The sequence below is a fragment of the Mobula hypostoma genome, chromosome 6 (genome assembly GCF_963921235.1).
Source record: "Mobula hypostoma chromosome 6, sMobHyp1.1, whole genome shotgun sequence".
NCBI lineage: Eukaryota > Metazoa > Chordata > Chondrichthyes > Myliobatiformes > Myliobatidae > Mobula > Mobula hypostoma.
The window spans coordinates 143,824,060-143,845,551 of record NC_086102.1 but is presented as its reverse complement, the minus strand read 5'-3'; the positions used below and the strand labels follow the sequence as shown (position 1 = coordinate 143,845,551).

The following is a 21,492-nucleotide window of genomic DNA, read 5'->3' as shown; positions in this document are numbered from 1 at the left end:
GTATCACCTATCACTTTCAAAACAAAAAAAAATCCCTTAAAAAGGTACATACTCACAATCATGTATTCTTGTATACAATGCTTAGGAAACAAAGTTGAACATAAACAAAATACGGCCCAGTCCATCACAGGTAAAGCCCTCCCCACCATTGAGCATATCTACAAAAAACATTGTCACAGGAAGGCAGCATCTTTCACCAAGAACATCCAGCACCCAGTCATACTCTTGTCTCGCTGCTGGCATTAGGAAGAAGGTGCCTCAGGACTCACACCACCAGGTTAAAAAACAGTTATTACCCCCAACCACCAGGCTCTTGAACCAAAAGAGATAACTTCAATGGCCCCATCACAGAAACGTTCCCACAACCTATGGACTCACATTCAATGACTCTTAAGAAAACAGCATCACAGAAACCTACCCTTCGGCCCATCTAGTCAATGCTAAACCATTTTTTAAATACTTTATTTTCAAAATTTTCCAAAAACAATAAAATCAACAAGAACATACAAGCTCAGACATGTGAAAATCAAATGAGAAAAAAAAGAAAAAAGGACATAACATTAGAGGGATGTCTGCTGTACAGAGTGCTCAACAGTGCTAAACGTGAAGTCTCAATGTGGACCGTGAGATTTGAACTGCCTACTCCCACCAACCTGCAGTGGACCATAGCCCTCCATGTACCTATCCTATTTCAATGTCGAAATCAAAATTGCATGCACCACTTGCGCTTTCAGCTCATCCACACTCTCACCACCCCCTGAATAAAGAAGCTTCCCCTCATATTCCCTTTAAACATTTCACTTATCACCCTTAACCCAAGACCTCTGGTTGTTGTCCCAACCAACCACAGTGGAAATAGCCTGTTTGCATTTATCCTAACCATACCCCTCATAATTTTGTATACCTCTATCAAATCTCCCCTCAATCTTCTACATTCCAAGGAATAAAGTCCTAACCTATTCAATCTCTCCTTATAACTCAGGTCCTCCAGTCCTGACAACATCCCTGTAAAATTTCTCTTGTACTCTTTCAGTCCTATTTACATCTTTCCTGTAAGTAGGTGCCTAAAACTGCATACAGTACTCCAAATGAGGCCTCACCAACATCTTATACAACTTCAACATAACATCCCATCTCATCTATGATCTATGAAGGCCAATATGCCAAAAACTTCAGTTGTGACCTTATCAATGAATTATGGACCTGTATTCCCCGATCCCTTTAGTTGTGACCCTATCAATGAATTATGGACCTGTATTCCCCGATCCCTTTAGTTGTGACCCTATCAATGAATTATGGACCTGTATTCCCCGATCCCTTTAGTTGTGACCCTATCAATGAATTATGGACCTGTATTCCCCGATCCCTTTAGTTGTGACCCTATCAATGAATTATGGACCTGTATTCCCCGATCCCTTTAGTTGTGACCCTATCAATGAATTATGGACCTGTATTCACAGATCCCTTTAGCTGTGACCCTATCAATGAATTATGGACCTGTATTCCCAGATCCCTTTGTTCTACTGCTCTCCTCAGTGTCCTAACTGTCCACTGTGTAAGACTTACCTTGATTGGTCCCTCCAAAGTGCAACAACTCACACTCAACTGCATTAAACTTCATCTGCCATTTGTCCAGTTGGTCCAGATCCCACTACAAGCTTTGATAGTCCTCCTCGCTGTCAACTACACGTCCAGTCTTCATGTCATCTGCAAACTTGCTGATCCAGTTTACCACATTATCATCCAGATCATTGATATAGATCACAAACAACAACAGACTCAGTACCGATCCCTGCGGCATTCCACTAATCACAGACCCCCAGTCAGAGGCAATCATCTACTACTGCTCTCTGGCTTCTCCCAGAAAGCCAACGTCTAATCCAATTTACACACATAAAGCAACACACATCAAAGTTGCTGGTGAACGCAGCAGGCCAAGCAGCATCTGTAGGAAGAGGTGCAGACGACGTTTCAGGCCAAGACCCTTCGTCAGGACTAACTGAAGGAAGAGTGAGTAAGGGATTTGAAAGTTGGAGGGGGCCATAAAGCCCCACTTACTGTCCCTAATCAGTCCCTGTCTATCTGGTCCTTTAGAATATCTTCCGATAACTTTTCCACTACTGATGTCAGGCTCACAGGCCTATAACCTCTTGGCTTATTCTTAGAACCTTTCTTAAACAGTGAAACAACATTAGCTATCCTCTGGTACCTCACCTGTCACCAAGGATGATTTAAATATCTTGGCTAGGGCCCCTGCAATTTCTGCACTTGCCACCCACAGTCCAAGGAAACACCTTGTTAAGCCCTGGGGATCTGTCCACCATGATTTGCCTCAAGCCAGCAAACACCTCCTCCTCTGTAATCTGTACAGGGTCCGTGGTCCGTGACCTTGTTGCTGCTTTGGCTCACTTCTATAGATTCGGTGTCCATCTCTCGAGTAAATACAGGTGCAAAAAATCTATTTAAGATCTCCGTTATTTCTTTTGGCTTTCTGACTTTTGCAATCCTTTTTATCTTAACATATCTGTAGAAACCCTTGGGATTCTCCTTCGCCTTGTCTGCTAGAGTAAGCTAATGCCTTCTTTTAGCCCTCCTGATTTCTTTAAGTGTTCTCTTGAATTCCATAACGTACTCCATAAGTACCTCATTTTTCTCTATGTGGAAAGGTTAGTGTATTTCTATAAGATGTACAATGTATTATTTAGTACTTATTTGTCTCTGAAGTGAAAATGAGTAACACAAGCATCTCTGCCATTCAATAAGAATGTGAATTATTAGTTATTTCTCCGTCCTGATTGGTATATACTTTGATCCAAAAATCTATGAACCTGACCTTGAATATGCACAAGCATCCAAACCTGACCATTTCGAAGATTAGTAATTGTCAAAATAAAATTTCCTCCAACTGAATCCAAACAGCGAAACCTTTCTACTGAGACTGCGTTCTTACGTTTAATATTTCCAACTCATGTCATCGCCCCCTCAGGTCTCTCTCAAAATCTTGTACCGCTGTAATTGTCCAATTTTCCTAAATACTCCTTCATAGAGCAATTCCTACATTACAAAATAATCCATATCTTTCCTTCCGATAATTGCAATTAAAAGCAATGCATCACAACACATGTGACTGCCATGATATAGATAAACCACTCGTGCTGAAGCAGGCCAGGGGTCAGACTATCCCTGCTCCAGCTCAGCCAGCAGTTTTAAGGAGAGGGGCTTTCACAGTGAACAACATTGGGCCTAATCCGAGAGCTGGAGAGTCGAAGACTGAGTAAGTTACATGGTAGCTGAACCCCAAAACGCCACCCACTCCAACTCCCAGTTGTCAGTTGCGGTCGAAGAAAGGGGAAAGGGGGCGTCAGAGTGGCGGAGCGGGGCCATGTACTCACCGAGAGCACGCTCATCCGCATCGGGGCCTCCAGCAGGCACGCCATCTTCAGCAGCCGCAGCGCAGCCGCATTCCGGCCGGCCGAGCTCCGGGAGTGGGGGAGGGGAGGGGTAGCGGACGGACCCGGCAGCGCAGCCGCAATCCCGCCTCTCGGGCTCGAGGGGCTGGAGCCGGGCCCGGCACCGAGAGTACAACGGCGCCGCACTTTCCACACTATGGAAACTGCACCGAGATGCGTGAGCCACATTCACGGTGAGGGTCTGCAATGGAACAAAGCAGCAAAAGATTACGCAAAATGTATTTCTTAGTAGTTTCAAAACGCTCCAAGTCTCTCAAAAGTTGAGTTGAAATACTTGGATTTACTTTCTCAGTCGTTTTGAATAATATAAATAATTGCATTGATATTGTTTTTACAGTCTGATTTTGTAGTTTAAAATGTATATTGTATCTAACGATTTGTTACGTTTTTAAAATTTTATTTTGTCTTTTGTTTTCTTTTCCACGTAGAAAGTATGACACAGTGAATTGGGTTAGGTTTACTTAAATAACGACGCATGCGTGGTGATGGGTACGGCCCAGTCTCCAGGCGGTTTGCTCTGACAGGTGAGCGGCGTCGGTGAGCGGCCTCGGGCTGGTCCTCAACTTCGCAGAGGTGCATTTGAACCTGCCTCTAACACCTTCAGATTCTTTTGCGATAAAAGAAAATCCTTGATCTCAAAAGAACCTGAAACCGTAGTGGGCCAGGTAGCCACCGGATTCTATCCCTTGGGTGTTGTGTTTCCTCCGCCGGCCCTCGGTACCTCCGCACTCTTCAACTCCACCAAGTGCGAAAAAATGCCGATCTTGGATTGAAACATAATGGACGACCTAAAATCTGAAGTCATTTGAAGGGGAAATTTGCAATCTGTGAGACAAAAGAATTCTTCTTGATTCCCTTGTCTAGAGACAGTAGCCTCAGACCTCCGACGGGTTTTCTCGTAAAGTCGTGTATGTCTCATTGAGACCGCTTGTTATTAAGTTCCATATGCAAAAGACTGCAGTGCTATTAACTTATTTCAACTTAATATAAATTCAGCTGCTGCCAACTCACCAGCTTATTGTTCTGAATTGAAATGGGTTAAGAAACTAACATTTTTTTTATTCTGAGTAACGACCTTGTAACACAAAATGTATCTTGCTAGAAGTAAATAATGAAAAATGTAGATACCTTAGCTAACTAGTGTTCAGAGTGCTAACCAACTGGAAATCTAAAACACTTGAAATTAAGTTTCATTTAATGTCAAAATGTTTTGCTTAGTTCAAATGGAATGACAGTTTCTGTTGACAGCTTTTTCAGTGAGTTGCCTGTCTTAATCAGACATATCCCTTAAGCATTATGATTTCCTTTTTGTTCAGTCTAATTAACCTGTGACTAGCAATACACAGTCATTGAAGCTCAAGAAGACCTACCTCTTTCTGAAGTAAGACTGACTGCACGTATATTACCTATTTGCATTTAGAACCTCAAGACTCATTTAAGTGCATTTAACTTGGATACATACATGGAATTATGATGTAGTGGCCATTACAGAGACTTGGCTGGCACCAGGGCAGGAATGGATTCTCAATATTGCTGGATTTCAGTGCTTTAAAAGGGATGGAGGGGAGGAGGGGTGGTATTACTGGTCAGGGACACTGTTACAGCTACAGAAAGGGTGTATAATGTAGCAGGATCCTTTTTTTGAGTCAGTATGGGGAGAAGTCAGGAAGAGGAAGGGAGCAGTTACTCTACTGGGAGTATTCTATAGGCCCCCTGGTAGCAGCAGAGATACCGAGGAGCAGATTGGGAGGGAGATTTTGGGAAGGTGAAAAAATAACAGGGTTATTATCATGCAAACACAAGGAATTCTGCAGATGCTGGAAATCCAAGCAACACACGTCAAAGTTGCTGGTGAACGCAGCAGGCCAGGCAGCATCTCTAGGAAGAGGTACAGTCGACGTTTCGGGCCGAGACCCTTCATCAGGACTCGCCCGAAACGTCAACTGTACCTCTTCCTAGAGATGCTGCCTGGCCTGCTGCGTTCACCAGCAATTTTGATGTGGGTTGTTATCTTGGATGACTTTAACTTCCCTAATATTGATTGACACCTGATTAGTTCCAATGTTTTAGACGGGGCAGAGTTTGTTAAGTGTGTCCAGGATGGATTCCTGTCACGATATGTGGACAGGCCAACTAGGGGGAGTGCAATATCTAGTATTAGGTAATGAACTGGGTCAGGTCACAGATCTCTCAGTGGGTGAGCATCTGGGGGACAGTGACCACCGCTCCCTGGCCTTTAAGATTATCATGGAAAAGGATAGAATCGGAGAGGGCAGGAAAATTTTTAATTGGGGAAGGGCAAATTATGAGGCTATAAGGCTAGAACTTGTGGGTGTGAATTGGGATGATGTTTTTGCAGGGAAATGTACTCGGGACATGTGGTCAATGTTTAGGGGTCTCTTGCTGGATGTTGGGGAAAAATTTGTCCCAGTGAGGAAGATAAAGAATGGTAGGGTGAAAGAACCGTGGGTGACTGGTGAGGTGGAAGATCTAATCGGGTGGAAGAAGGCAGCATACTTGAGGTTTAGGAAGCAAGGATCAGATGGGTCTATCGAGGAATATAGGGCAGCAAGAAAGGAGCTGAGGAGAGCAGGAAGGGGGCATGAGAATGCCTTGGCGAGTAGGGTAAAGGAAAACCCCAAGGCATTCTTCAGTTATGTGAAGAACAAAATGATGACAGGAGTGGAGGTAGCACCAATTAGAGATAAAGGTGGGAAGATGTGCCTGGAGGCTGTGGAAGTGAGTGAGGTCTTCAATGAATACTCCTCTTCGGTATTCACCAATGAGAGGGAACTTGATGAAGGTGAGGACAATATAAGTGAGGTTGATGTTCTGGAGCATGTTGATATTAAGGGAGAGGAGGTGTTAGAGTTGTTAAAATGTATTAGGATGGATAAGTCCCCAGGGCCTAATGGAATATTCCCCAGGCTGCTCCACGAGGCGAAAGAAGAGATTGCTGAGCCTCTAGCTAGGATCTTCATGTCCTCGTCCACAGGAATGGTACTGGAGGTGAATGTCGTCCTCTTGTTCAAAAAAAGGTAGTAGGGATAGTCCTGGTAATTATAGACCAGTGAGCCTTATGTCTGTGATGGGAAAGCTGTTGGAAAAGATTCTTAGAGATAGAATCTATGGGCATTTAGAGAATCATGGTCTGATCAGGGACAGTCAGCATGGCTTTGTGAAGGGCAGATCGTGTCTAACAAGCCTGATAGAGTTCTTTGAGGAGGTGACCAGGCATATAGATGAGGGTAGTGCAGTGGATGTGATCTATATGGATTTTAGTAAGGCATTTGACAAGGTTCCACACGGTAGGCTTATTCAGAAAGTCAGAAGGCATGGGATCCAGGGAAGTTTGCTCAAGTGGATTCAGAATTGGCTTGCCTGCAGAAGGCAGAGGGTGGTGGTGGAGGGAGTACATTCAGATTGGAGGGTTGAGACTAGTGGTGTCCCACAAGGATTGGTTCTGGGGCCTGCTTTTTGTGATTTTTATTAACGACCTGGATGTAGGGGTAGAAGGCTGGGTTGGTAAGTTTGCAGATGACACAAAGGTTGGTGGTGTTGTAGATAGTGTAGAGGATTGTCGAAGATTGCAGAGAGACATTGACAGGATGCAGAAGTGGGCTGAGAAGTGGCAGATGGAGTTCAACCTGGAGAGGTGTGAGGTGGTACATTTTGGAAGGACAAACTCCAAGGCAGAGTACAAAGTAAATGGCAGGATACTTGGTAGTGTGGAGGAGCAGAGGGATCTGGGGGTACATGTCCATAGATCCCTGTAAGTTGCCTCACAGGTGGATAGGGTAGTTAAGAAAGCTTATGGGGTGTTAGCTTTCATAAGTCGAGGGATAGAGTTTAAGAGTCGCGGGGTAATGATGCAGCTCTATAAAACTCTGGTTAGGCCACACTTGGAGTACAGTGTTTGGTTCTGGTCGCCTCACTATAGGAAGGATGTGGAAACATTGGAAAGGGTACAGAGGAGATTTACCAGGATGCTGCCTGGTTTAGAGAGTATGCATTATGATCAGAGATTAAGGGAGCTAGGGCTTTACTCTTTGGAGAGAAGAAGGATGAGGGGAGACACGATAGAGGTATACAAGATATTAAGAGGAATAGATAGAGTGGACAGCCAGCACCTCTTCCCCAGGGCATCACTGCTCAGTGCAAGAGGACATGGCTTTAAGGTAAGGGCTGGGAAGTTCAAGGGGGATATTAGAGGAAGGATTTTTACTCAGAGTGGTTGGTGCATGGAATGCACTGCCTGAGTCAGTGGTGGAGGCAGATACACTCGTGAAATTTAAGAGACTACTAGACAGGTATATGGAGGAATTTAAGGTGGGGGGGGAGTTATATGAGAGGTAGGGTTTAAAGATTGGCACGACATGTGGGCCGAAGGGCCAGTACTGTATTCTATGTTCTAACTGGACTATAGATCATTCTAAAGGATTTACTCTTTCCCTTTGGGATGTAAGTAGTAGCTGAATCGTTTCCCACAATTTGGAAAAAGCTAACTGAACAGAAAATCAGAAACTTACTCCGATCATCAACTGGAAAAATAATAGTGTTTTATTCTTCAAAAGGAAAAAATATTTAGCAACATTTTGGTTAATTTTTGCGTAGTTTTGCCACTTTATAACATAGTTGATGAATGTAATACAAACCTTTAATTGATCCCAGTATTTAGGGCTAGCTGTGAATTACTACATTCCAGTTGAGTTATTATCTATGTGTGAAGATTGTAGTAAATGTTATGTCTCAATTGTAAAACTAAACAAACTAACAGTTATATAGATTTCACCATCTGAATTTAAACTAGTATCATTAATACAATTCCATTTCAAAAGTTTTTTTTACATGTTGCAACTATTCTGCTTGCTTCTTATAGCCATATGTTCTTCACTGTGCAAGAAAAGTAGCAAAACTGTATCTTATTCCTGTAACTTTAAATAATGAATATTGCCCTCTCTTTAATTTCAGAGTCTCTGATAGCTTAATTGGGTCAGTACACTGAGACATGAGCGTGCATAAATAGGGTCCAGGAAGGGAGATTGCTCATAAAGACACCCAGCTCTTTGGAACGTGTAGTGCAAGCAATTGCACACTGTTAGAATGAAGGTAGCAGTAGAAGGTTGCTGCCATGGTGAACTGGACAAAATCTATGACAGTATTCAGTTTTTGGAGAAAAAGGACAATGTTAAGGTGGACCTCTTGTTGTGCTGTGGAGATTTTCAAGCAGTCAGGAATGAGGCTGACATGAATTGCATGGCTGTACCCACTAAATACAGACAAATGCAAAGTTTCTACAAGTAAGTGGGTGTTCAAGGTCATTATTTCATTTCATCACTTTTTTTCTTTGTCCGAAACAAATTATAATTGTTTACAAATTAATATTGATTTCAATCTTTAACCTGTTTTCAAATGTTTGCTGTAGTTAATATTAACTCTAATTTCCATCATAATATGAACACTTAAATTTCTATACAATGTTTCTAATGTGAGGAAAATTGTAAAATATGTATTATGTATTTATGCAGGTGCATATGTAAATTATGTAACTAAATTGTTAAAGGAAGGAATGTAAAGCTGATGATGACGCACATCTTCAAGAATTGTATAACATTAATAAATTATTGCATACTATGTGCTGTTTGTGAGGTGAAATAGTTTTTGTTGAATTGTTAAATATAGATATTATTCTGGAGAAAAGAAAGCTCCTGTTCTCACCATCTTCATAGGAGGCAATCATGAAGCATCTAATCACCTCCAGGAGTTGCCATATGGAGGATGGGTGGCACCAAACATTTACTACCTAGGTATTAAAATAACATTTTCAACTCTCAGTATATTCAGCAATAAACAGATTTCAAAACTGTTTTGGCTAGTATTATATATGTTTTTGTAATCTGATAATATGTTGGATAATTACACAAAATTTTCTCGTATTCCAGACAGATGTTCCACTTACATTTCTTTAAAAAAACGTACAGTTGTAAATGGAATCAGGTCAAAATTTTCCAAAGGAAAATTTATTATACTCTCTGATCCACAAGAACTGTGCATGTGATACAATGTAGAATAATGACATGTTGGCATACCAGTGGATTTATGTTTTCTATCACATAAGGCAATTTGAATAAATAATTTAAAACGGTTGATACTTTCCTTGTTACAAGGTGGGAATGTAAAGTTAATGATAAAGTTGTACATCTTCAAAATTTATTTACCATTGCAAATGTATTAAACGTATGTACTGTAGGTATTCACCTCATAAAAAGTTAAATGTTTATTTATTACTAGGATATGCCGGTGTGGTGAAATACCGTGGTGTACGTATAGGAGGACTTTCTGGTATTTTTAAACCACATGACTACAGAAAAGGTAAATTATACAACTTCACAAAACACCGAATCTCATCTGAAAATTGCCATAACTATGACCCAAAATAAAAGTCTTGCTCTTTATTTCTAGAGAGCAATTTTTATTTAACACAATTATCATTTTCATTGTTAGATTTGTTAGGTACTATGTTCCAATCAGTAGTTTCAAAATTAATATAAAATCTAATCATTCCAATTACTGAAGTTTCTAAGAACTTTGTCAGTGATAGGCAGCACTAGAATTTTGTGGTATGTTTAAAAAAACTTGGCAGCACTAGAGTTTTGTATATGAAATAACACTTGTATTTAAAAATATTGATTTATTATACATTAAAGCCCTTTGAATTGTCTTTATTCTTTGAAGGTCATTTTGAGTATCCGCCATATAATCAGCAAACTGTGCGGAGTGCGTATCATGTTAGAAGTATTGATGTCTTCAAACTGAAACAGGTCAGTTAATATGGCTATTATTTTAAATACTTGGTTCATTTAAAAAAATACACTTTTCTGATTTTGATTCTTGGTTCTCTGGATCTAACTAATTTTGATCTAAAGCCCAACTATTTCAAATAGCAACCATGTATTACAGATGGGATGTTGATTAATAGGTGTGATCAACTTGTAGCACAACACAAACCACTTGAAAAGATCTTTATACAGGTGCCCTTAATATTACCATTACATGGTACATTTGTAGCAAAAATGTGTCCCGAATTCACTCCTGGTCCATTGGGCCTGACCATTACAGCCTCTGGCTAGTTATTGCGAAGATGAGGTACTCACTAAGCAGATGATTCTCTGTTCAATTCGGCATCTTACCCGTAGTTGAATTGTATTGAACTTGCTTATCTGTTGCCAAATAAGTAGCAATTCAAAGGAACAAGTGATGCTAGTGCTAATCAAGGACAAGGAAATGGGTTTGAATATGAGGAAAATATTTTGTATTTTTTTAAGGTTGTCTTTTGTGTCATTGGATAGCTGTGAGTTGATTATGATCCTTGTTTAATGATGCAGATGGTCTCATGTTCAAAGTAAATTTATTATCAAAGTAAATATATCGCGATATATACAATCCTCAAATTCACTTTCTTCCAGGCATTCACAATAAATACAAGAAATACAATAGAATCAGTGAAAGACGGCACCCAACAGGACAACCAATGTGCAAATACAAAAAGGAAAAAAAACACAGAAATAGTAATAAATATTGAGAACATGAGATGAAGAGTACTTAAAAGTCTGTCCATAGGTTTTGGAAACAGTTCATTGATGGGATGAATGAAGTTATAACCTCTGGTTCAGAAGCCTGATGGTTGAGGGATAATAACTGTTGCACAAACTGGTGGTGTGAGTCCCGAGGCTGCTGTACCACCTTCCTGATGGCAGCAGCAAGAAGAGAGCGTGGCCTGGATGATGGATATCCCTTTTTTAAAAAAAAACTGTTCAAAAGGTTAATTTTATTGTCAAAGTATGTATGTACAATACAACTCTGATAGTCATCTTCAAGTAGCCATGAAATGCAGAAAACCCATGGAAGCTGTTGAAAGAAACGACATCAACTCCTCCCCCCTCCGCACGAAAAAGAAAAAAAAAGAAACAAAGCCTCTAAATTCCCACCCTCATACAAAAAAAACTCACAGATCGCCCACATGGAAAATGGCAGCTGAGTATCAAAACCCCCAACCCCCTCCTTCACAAAACTGAACAGTAAAAGTACAAAAAGTAACATATTGCCTGCCTGCCGATTGGCAACAAGCAAGAAAACACTGAATGCTGAAGGAGACCAATATAAAGTACAATATTACATAAATATCTCAGAATATCAAAAACATCCTTGTGACAACATTCAAGCAAAATGGCCGCACAAACTTAGTCCTTCCGTGAAGAACGACTGCCAAACCAGGTCTGAACTCCACCAACCTGGCTACTGACCGGCATCACTCTGTGGCCTTGGTTGAGAGTGACTGCTGACCTCTGCATTCACCTCGATGCTTCATTCTTCCTTGACACTTCGAAATGGAATCATTCATGACACTGCTCCCCATTTCTGTTCTTTTCCATGAGGCAGCTCGTGTTCTCGGTCCTCTTCAGACCCCATCTCCAATTTTCTCCACGAGGCAGCACATATTCCCAGTCCTCTGTGATCACAGCAGAGCGCTAGATCATGCAGTTGAATTCCGTACTGCACATCACTGGCTCCAACAGTTTCCGTAATACAATTAAGACAAAAAGAACAAGCAGAAGAGAAGGTGAAATAATTGGCTATCTGAAAGATGTCACTCAAGGAATCGTCGTTCGCTGGCACCATATTTGATGATGAATACTGGTTTCCTGCGACAGTGCTCCGTGTAGATGTGCTCAGTGGTGAGGAGGGCTTTACCTGAGATGGACTGGGCTGTATCCACTACTTTCTGTAGGCTTTTCCATTCAAGAGCGTTGGTGTTTCCATACCAGGCCATGTCAGTATACTTTCCACCATGCTTACAGAAGTTTGTCCAAGTTTTAGATGACAGACCAAATCTTTGCAAATTTCTAAGGAAGTAGAGATGCTTCCATGCTTTCTTTGTAAAGGCACGTGTGTGCTAGATCCAGGACGGATCTTCTGAAATGATAACACCAATGACCCTCTCAACCTCTGAGGACTGGCTCCAGTTTCCACTTCCTGAAGTCAGTAATTAGTTCCTTGGTTTTGCTGATGTTGAGCAAGAAGTTGCCCTGGCACCTCTCAGCCAGATTGTCAATCTCCGTGCTATATGCTAATTCGTCACTGCCTTTTGATTTGGCCAATAGTGGTGTCGTCAAAATACTTAAATATGCCATTGGAGCAAGTTGAGACTTGCCTACCTGATCCACAAATTTAATTTTATTTCAAGATAGTGGGTTGTTTTCTTCCATTTTCCATCAATTAAAAAAAAATCTGATCATGACAAGCTAACACATGGTCTGCAATAGATTGAATTTCAAAGTATAAAATTGCAACTAATTCAAGATGCACACCTTTGAAGGGCACAGGGTCATTTTAGTTAGCAAAATCACTGATTTACTTAGTGAACTAAAACATTTTAGATTTAGAGCAATAACTAAATGACAGTTGGTGGTCTATAACTTTAGCTGCACAGGTTTCAAACAAGAAGTTTTCCATTCATAAGCAGTATGCTAACCTTGATAAGTTATTTTCAAATACGATTGCAATACAGTCCAGCGTGCAAAGAAAAAATGAATGACATGCTTACCAGGAGGAACTCTCATGAACTGTATTTGATTTTCATAATGCAGATCTCCATTCTAAATAACCTGGAGAACTGTCCTTTTTTTAAAAAAAAAATTCTGATGTAAACTTTTGTTTAAGAGAATAAAGGATTAGTCATAAACTGGCCTGATGACTACTTGTTCTCCATTAATTGTAGTGATTAGTTTAAGTAATTTTCTCATTCTTACTCCTTTAATTTTCAGTTAAGACAACATATGGACATATTCCTTTCACATGACTGGCCACAAGGTATCTATCATTATGGCAACAAGAAACAGCTTCTTAAAAAGAAGGCCTTTTTCCGCCCGGAGGTAGAAGCCAATACATTGGGAAGCCCTGCAGCCACAGAGCTTCTGCAGCACCTCAAGCCTTCCTATTGGTTTGCAGCACATCTACATGTGAAATTTGCAGCTTTGATGCAGCATCCGGTAAGAGGTGGGGTGGAATAATATAAACATGTGCCTTCACTTAATGATTCACTTACTACAAATAGAAATGACTATAAGACCATAAGATATAGGAGCAGATGCAGGCCATTCGGCCCATCGAGTCTGCTCTGCCATTCAATCATGGGCTGATCCAATTCTTCCAGTCATCCCCATTCCCCTGTCTTCTCCCCATACCCTTTAGTGCCCTGGCTAATGAAGAACCTATCTAGCTCTGCCTTAAATGCACCCAATGACTTGGCCTCCACAGCCACTCGTGGCAACAAATTCCACAGATTTACCACACTCTGACTAAAATAATTTCTCCGCCTTTCTGTTCTACATGGATGTCTGCCCTCTTGTCCTAGACTCCCCTACCATGGGAAATAACTTTGCCATATCTAATCTGTTCAGGCCTTTTAACATTCGGAATGTTTCTATAAGATCATCCTTCATTCTCCTGAACTTCAGGGAATACAGCCCAAGAGCTGCCAGGCATTCCTCATAAGGTAACCCTTTCATTCCTGGAATCATTCTCGTGAATCTTCTCTGAACCCTCTCCAATGTCAGTATGTCCTTTCTAAAGTAAGGAGCCCAAAATTGCACACAGTGTGGTCTTGTGTGCCTTATAGAGCCTCAACATCACATTCCTGCTCTTATATTCTATATGTTTAGAAATGAATGCCAACATTGCATTTGTCATCTTCACCACCAGCTCAACCTGGAGGTTAACCTTTAGGGTATCCTGCACAAGGATTCCCAAGTCTCTTTGCATCTCTGCATTTTGAATTCTCTCCCCATCTAAATAATAGTCTGCCTATTGTAGTTTCTATGGTTTCTACTACAGGTCAGTGGGACTAGGCAGAAAATGGTTCGGCACAGCCAAGAAGGGCCAAAAGGCCTGTTTCTGTGCTGTAGTTTCTATGGTTTATTTCTTCCACCAAAGTGCAGACCATACACTTTTCAACATCGTATTTCATTTGCCACTTTGCCTGTTTTCCTAAACTATCTAAGTCTCTCTGCAGGCTCTCTGTTTCCTCAACACTACCCACTCCTCCACCTATCTTTGTATCATCAACAAGTTTAGCCACAAGTCCATTAATCCCATTGACATACCTCGTAAAAAGCAGCGGTCCCAACACTGACCCCTGTGGAACTCCACTGGTAACTAGCAGCCAGCCAGAATAGGATCCCTTTATTCCCACTCTTTTTTGCCAATCAGCCAATGTTCCACCCATGCTAGTAACTCCCTTGTAATTCCATGGGCTCTTATCTTGCTAAGCAGCCTCATATGCGGCACCTGTCAAAGGCCTTCTGAAAATCCAAGTACACCACATCTCCTTTGTTTACCCTGCTTGTAATTTCTTCAAAAAATTGCAGTAGATTAGTCAGGCAAGATTTTCCTTTCAGGAAACCATGCTGCTTTGGCCTATCCTGTCATGTGCCTCTAGGTATTCCATAATCTCATCCCTAACAATCAATTCCAACAACTTCCCAACCACTGATGCCAGGCTAACAGGTCTATAGTTTCCTTTAGAAACATAGAAAACCTACAGCACAATACAGGCCCTTCAGCCCACGATGCTATGCCAAACATGTACTTACTTTAGAAATTACCTAGGGTTACCCATAGCCCTCTATTTTTCTGAGCTCCATGTACCTATCCAGGAGTCTCTTAAAAGACCCTATCGGACCGGCCTCCACCACCATCAGCGGCAGCCCATTCCACGCACTTGCCACTCTCTACGTTTTAAAAAAGACTTACCCCTGACATCTCCTCTACACCTACTTCCAAGCATCTTAAAACTGTGCCCTCTCATGTTAACCATATCAGCCCAGGGAAGAAGCCTCTGACTATCCACACAATCAATGCCTCTCATCTTTCTGCTGCCTCCCACCCTTCTTAAATAGCGGGGTAATATTTACAATTTTCCAGTCATCCAGTACAATGCCAGAATCTATGGATTTTTGAAAGATCTTTGTTAATGTCTCCGCAATCTCTACAGCTACTTCCTTCAGACCCGAGGGTGCATTCCTTCAGGTCCAGGAGATTTGTCCACCGTCAGACCATTAAGCTTCCTGAGCACCTTCTGAGTCGTAATTTTCACTGCACATAGTTCACTTCTCTGACACTCTTGAATGTCCTGTATACTGTGAAGACTGATGCAAAATACACGTTCAGTTCCTCTGCCATCTCTGCGTTTCTCATTACAATATCTCCAGCATCGTTTTCTTTTGGTTCTATATCTACCGTCAACTCTCTTTTACCCTTTATATAATGGTGGTTGTTTGGGGTGTTATATTGAAGTGGGAAACAAACCTGTCTGCTAACACCATTTTCAAAGCCAACTGATTGGTTGCAGTAAAACAAATGTAGTATTTTATTTAGGATTCATGCATTTGCTGTATGGGAAACCTTAATCAAGCAACTGGAGGGAGGAATGCATTTTTAACTATTGACTGTGCTGGTATGGATCACGATTTAAATTGATGTTTGATGTTACTGTGTTCGCCGAGCTTGCCAATTAGCTTGCAGACGTTTCATCACCGGTCAGGGTGACATCCTTAGTGCGCAGTTGTTGGTGTCTCTCGGAGTGCTCACATTTGTATAGATCCCTGTTCGCTTGCCTCCATTCTGATTGTCTACCCCCTTCAGTTGACCTTTGAACTCTATTGGCTCACATTTCTTTGGCTCTTAGGGGTTCGTAGATGACATCTATTTCAATATATTTGTTTATGGAATTATCAGAAGAGAACCACGCTCTCTCTTGAAAACCAAAGTACCAGTAAAGGCAACCGGCAAAAGCAATGTGATGTACAGGGTCACTTGTGGAGACTGCAGCTTGAACTACGTCAGCCAAACAAAATGTAAACTCTCATCTCATTTACGGGAACACAAACTGGAGGTACGGGGACGTGATCCACTGTCACTGAGAAGGACACCACGGTGGTTCTGGCTCAGGCAAACATGAAGCAGTCATGAGAATTTTTAGAAGCATGGTTCTCTTCTGATAACTCCATAAATAAACATATCGAAATAGACACCATCTACAAATCCCAAGCTCAGCAACCACGGCAGCATCAAACACCTTAACCCAAGCTATCAATATTCACCACCAGCCTAAATTTAATGTTACCCTTCAGTTTTTTGAAGAGATCATGGTAATGTGCAACTCAGTATCAGCAACAGATTACTCCAGTGTGCTGTATTTTCCAAGATGTTGATAATAAGAAATATTACTTTGCAGAATAACTGAATTTTTAGCAACTTGGTGAAATTTAGAAGGAAACCTGCTTCTATTACCCAGTTTGGCCTAGCAGTGGTTGAAGTTGTTTGGTAAGCCACCCAGCCATGCCATACTGCCACCCGGATTTTGAACCTCCAAAATGGAGAGAAGTGGAGAAGGCAATCCAATGCGCAGGAGCAGCATCTGCTCCCAGGCCTGATGGAGTACCATATAGGCTTGATAAGAATGCACTGGACATCTTGCAGTTTCTCTGGCGGCTCATGAGGGTAGTGTGGCAGAGGTGAGTAATACCCAAGCATGGCGAAGGGCTGGCAGTGTCCTGACGCCAAAATAAAAGGATGCAGAAAATATTGGTCAGTTTCGACCAATCTGCCTTCTGAACATAGAGAGGAAAATCTTCTTCAGTATAATGGAAATAGAGGCTGGCCAGCTACCTGAAGAAAAACAAGTACAATGACATGTCTGTACAAAAAGCAGGAATTCCAGGGTTCTGTGAAAGTTTGGAACATACAAGCGTGATATGGCACCAGCTCTACGCAGCTAGGCAGGGCAAAAGAAATCTTTATGTGATCTTCCTGGACCTCGCCAATGCATTCAGCTCAATTCCCCATGCACTCCTGTGGGAAGCATTTGACTCCTTCCAGATACCAAAGCCCATCACAACACTGGTAACGTTGTACTTTGAAGGCCACAATTGTGCTTCACAACAGCAGATTTTACCACAACATGGCAGAGACTGGAAGTAGACATTATGGCAGGTTGCACTGTATCACCCCTGGCCTTCACAGTAGCCATGGAGGTCATTATCAGGGCTTCAAGATGGGTAGTAGGTGGAAAAAGAAGTAGTGCTGGACTTCATCTTCCTCCCTATTAGGATGTACATGGACAATATAACAACACTGACCACTACTTCAGCATGCACCAAGCAACTGCTTGGAAAGCTGCAGGAAAACATCAAGTGGGCCAGAATGAAAATCAAACCCAGTAAGTCACAGAGCAACTCCATAGTCAAGGGAAAGCTGAAAGACATAAAGTTCTTCATTGGTGATGACCTAACTCCAACAGTGTCTGAGCAGCCTGTCAAAAGCCTGGGTAGATGGTACAATTCCAGCTCCACGGACAAAGTGGGTGCAGCAACTAAAGCAGCACATTGCCAGTGGCCTGGATTACATCAACAAGTTAATGCTGCCTGGAAAACTGAAGCTGTGGTGCTTACAGCTTGGACTTCTACCCTGGGTGATGTGACCTCGCACTACGAGGTCCCACTAACAACCATGAAGAAGCTCAAGCAAACCATCAGTTGTTCTTGAAGAAGTGGCTCGGTGTCGCAAGGTCTGCCAGTAACATCAGCCTCTATGGTAAAGGAGTTCTTGAACTACTTTTCACTGGCTCTATGGAAGAATTCAAATGTTCTGAGGTGTGCCTACAGATAACACTCGAAGTCTGTCGTGACAAGACCATCAGGTAACGCTTCACGGACCTTATCAGCTGGGTGGAAATGGACCCCCAGCTAATGCGATGCAGCAAGCAACAGCAGCCCTTAAGCATAGAGACATTGTGGGGCAAGTCCAACAGGACAGGGGCAACTTTGGTTGACAGCAAATGGACCCACCTGGCACAAGGCCACAATTCCAGAGCGAAGGAAAGTGGTTGTCAAGGAAGTGCGGTGACAAGAAGAATCAGACAGAAGTGCAAAGGCTGTCTCCCTGGCTAAAACGGATGCAGTGGGAAAGAAGGAAAATCAGCTGGAAAGACATATGAGAGATGGAAGCAAACAGACTTGGCTTTCTCATAAGATGTGCTTCCCTCTCAAAAAATCCACAGCAGTCGTTTGGTGAAGACCCAGCTTGGTGAAGACCCAGCCCAATTCCAGCAACCCTCAAGCATATCCTGGCAAGCTGCAAAACCAGCCTTACACAAGGTAGATACACATGGCGTCACAACCAGGTCTTAAAGAGTCTGGCAATCAAGACTAAGAGGATAGCAACCAACTCCGTGTTGTTGTATACAGAAAATAATAATAAAAAATAGACAAATGTCAGTTTCACAAGAACATCAATCGACAGAGAATATTTCAAATTGGACAAAGCCAAATCTTACTGTAAATTTGTTACAAGTATACATAGATCCAACCTGATACAGCCCAACTTTAAAAATAATTACACCTATTGGAAATATGAAATAAAAACACAAAATAATGGGAACCACGGTGGAGCAGGCTACATCAGTGGAAAGAAGCGTTTTGGATCCAACACCCTTCATCAGACATCCAAAGCTTCTCTTTTCTATAGGTGCTTCCTGACTTGCTGAGTGTCTTCCACATTCTGTTTTATTTTTGATGTAGAATATACATCTAGATTTTGGTCTGTCTTCATTCTTTCTTCTTGGAGATATAGGCACAGGTGCTGAGGCAAGTATTTGTTGTTTATTCCAAATTGCCCTTAAATGTAGTGAAACCACCATCTTAACCTGCTGCAATTCCTCTGTAGAGAGTACTCCCTCAGTGTTCTTGAGTAAGGAGTTTCAGAGTTTCAATCCAGTGATAATGAAAGCCCAAAGATACAGTTCCAAATTAGGTTGCATCTTGGGAATCTCAGGTTATGGTGTTCAATTGCTTGCCGAACTTTAGGGAAAAGCTGTCAAAATATCCTGGGTAAGTAACTGTAGTGCATTTTGTTTATAGTACACACTGCAGGCATTGGAAGCAGCCAGTGGAGAGATTGACCATGGTGCTAATCAGTAGGCTACATAGCCCTGCATGTTGTTTAGCTTCAATTTGTTGGAGCTACACATTCAGCAAATGGCGAGTATTCTGTTACTTTGCTAACTTGTGTCTTTTAGACTGGGAACATTTGAGATTTCAGGAACTAAGTTGCTTACTACCTGATACCCAGCCTCTGTTTTGAAGTAACCATGTTATTTGTGTAGTTGGTCCAAATGAGCTTCTGGATGATGGTGACTATTGATGGTTGGGTCTTGTTGAGTTGATAATGCCATTGAATGTCAAGAGGTTAAACATTTTCTTTTGTTTCCTTGCAGAAGAGTGATGATGAGCAGCTACCAAAGGCAACAAAATTTTTGGCTCTGGATAAATGCCTTCCTCACAGAGATTTTCTACAGGTAATGTACAGTACTATACTATTGCAAGTTTCATAATACCACCAGTCCAAAGGATTGAAACAGTCAGCCAACAGAAAGACCCGTACCTTTCCACTTCTGCTATTTTGAAAGAATAGGTAAATTTAAGCGTTCATATATCCTTGTTCAGAATGTCAGAAGTGAAATGCAATATAGATGATGTAAAGTTTATTGAGACAGATTATGCTGGGCCCAGTTTGCTGCTCAGTTTTGCCTCCAGAGGTGTCCAGTTTCAGAAGGCCAGTTTAACTGACCTTGAAAACCCAAAGATGTCATAGAAAAGTACAGCACAGCAACAGGCCTTTTGGCCCATCTAGTCAGTGCCAAACCATTTAAATAACCTACTCCTATCAACCTGCACTGAGTCCATAGCCCTCCATACCCCTACCATCTATGTACCTATCCAAACTTCTCTCAACTGTTGAAATCAAGTTTGGATGCATCACTTGTGCTGGCAAGTCGTTCTACGCTCTCTACCCTCTGAGTGAAAAAGTTTCTAATCATGTTCCCCTTAAACTTTTTATCTTTCACCCATAACCCATGACTTCTGGTTGTAGGCCCACTCAACCTCAGTGGGAAAAGTCTGCTTGCATTTACCCTGTCTGTACTCCACATAATTTTGTATATCTTTATCAGATCTCCTCTTGATCTTCTACATTCCAGAGAATAAAGTTCTAACCTATTCAATCTTTCCTTGTAACTTGTCTTCCAGACCCGGCAACATCCTTTAAATTTTCTCTGTACACTTTCAACCTTATTACATCTTTATTGTAGATAGGTGACCACTACTGCACACAATACACCAAATTAGGCCTCACCAATGTCTTGTACAACTTCAACATAACATTCCATCTCCTGTAATCAGTACTTAGACTTATGAAGGCCAACGTACCAAAAGTTTTCTTTACAGCCTTTTCTATCTGTGCTGCCACTTCCAATGAATTAAGGAGTTGTATTCCTAGAATCCTTTGTTCTACCACACTCCTCAGTGCCCTGCCATTCAATGTGCAAGACCTAGAATCATCTCCTACCTCAGCGGGGATCTGGAACCAGACCCGAACCCACTACAGTTTCCCTATTGCCACAATAAGTCTACAGCAGTTGCAGTCTTAATGGCTCTACATGGCTTTAGATCAGCTGGACAATACAAACACCTGTATCAGGATGCTGTTCATTGAATATAGCTCAGTGTTTAACACCATCATTCCTACAGTCCTGATTGATAAGCTACAGAACCTGGGCCCTGACCTCTCTCTGCAATGGGATTCAACTTCCTAAATGGAAAGCCACGATCTATGCGGATTGGTAATGTTTCCTCCTTGTTGATGATTAGCAGTGGAGCACCTCAGGAAAATGTACTTGGCCCACTGCTCTACTTTATACCCATGACGCGTGGCTAGGCATAGGTCAAATGCCATCTATAAATTTGCTGATGATAGAACGAAGTGGAGAGAGGTCGCACAGGAGTGAGATAAACCAGCTAGTTGAGTGGTTTCGCAACAACAACCTTGCACTCAACATTACTAAGACCGAAGAGCTGATTGTGGACTTCAGAAAGGGGAGGACGAGGGAACACAAACCAATCCTCAT

The 21,492-nt window shown here is 41.7% G+C and overlaps 2 protein-coding genes across 7 annotated transcripts in view; one reads left to right on the top strand and one right to left on the bottom strand.

The window, feature by feature from the left end:
• The window catches only part of armc8 (armadillo repeat containing 8), a 138,573-nt gene extending 135,030 nt beyond the window's left edge, over positions 1-3,543 (bottom strand). Inside the window, exon 1 of one of the 2 annotated variants that reach the window (XM_063051898.1) lies at positions 3,393-3,543. In XM_063051898.1, the coding sequence (XP_062907968.1) occupies positions 3,393-3,437 (45 nt within the window). In that variant the 5' untranslated portion in view covers positions 3,438-3,543. The remainder of the gene's footprint in view (positions 1-3,392) is intronic. The other variant, XM_063051899.1, reaches the window with a different exon arrangement.
• Positions 3,145-21,492, top strand: part of dbr1 (debranching RNA lariats 1) — a 29,848-nt gene continuing 11,500 nt past the window's right edge. The window contains exons 1-8 of one of the 5 annotated variants that reach the window (XM_063051900.1): positions 3,256-3,274; positions 3,899-3,994; positions 8,442-8,770; positions 9,153-9,277; positions 9,762-9,842; positions 10,206-10,291; positions 13,295-13,519; positions 19,804-19,884. In XM_063051900.1, the coding sequence (XP_062907970.1) occupies positions 8,574-8,770; positions 9,153-9,277; positions 9,762-9,842; positions 10,206-10,291; positions 13,295-13,519; positions 19,804-19,884 (795 nt within the window). In that variant the 5' untranslated portion in view covers positions 3,256-3,274; positions 3,899-3,994; positions 8,442-8,573. The other 4 variants (XM_063051904.1, XM_063051905.1, XM_063051902.1 and 1 more) reach the window with 4 other exon arrangements.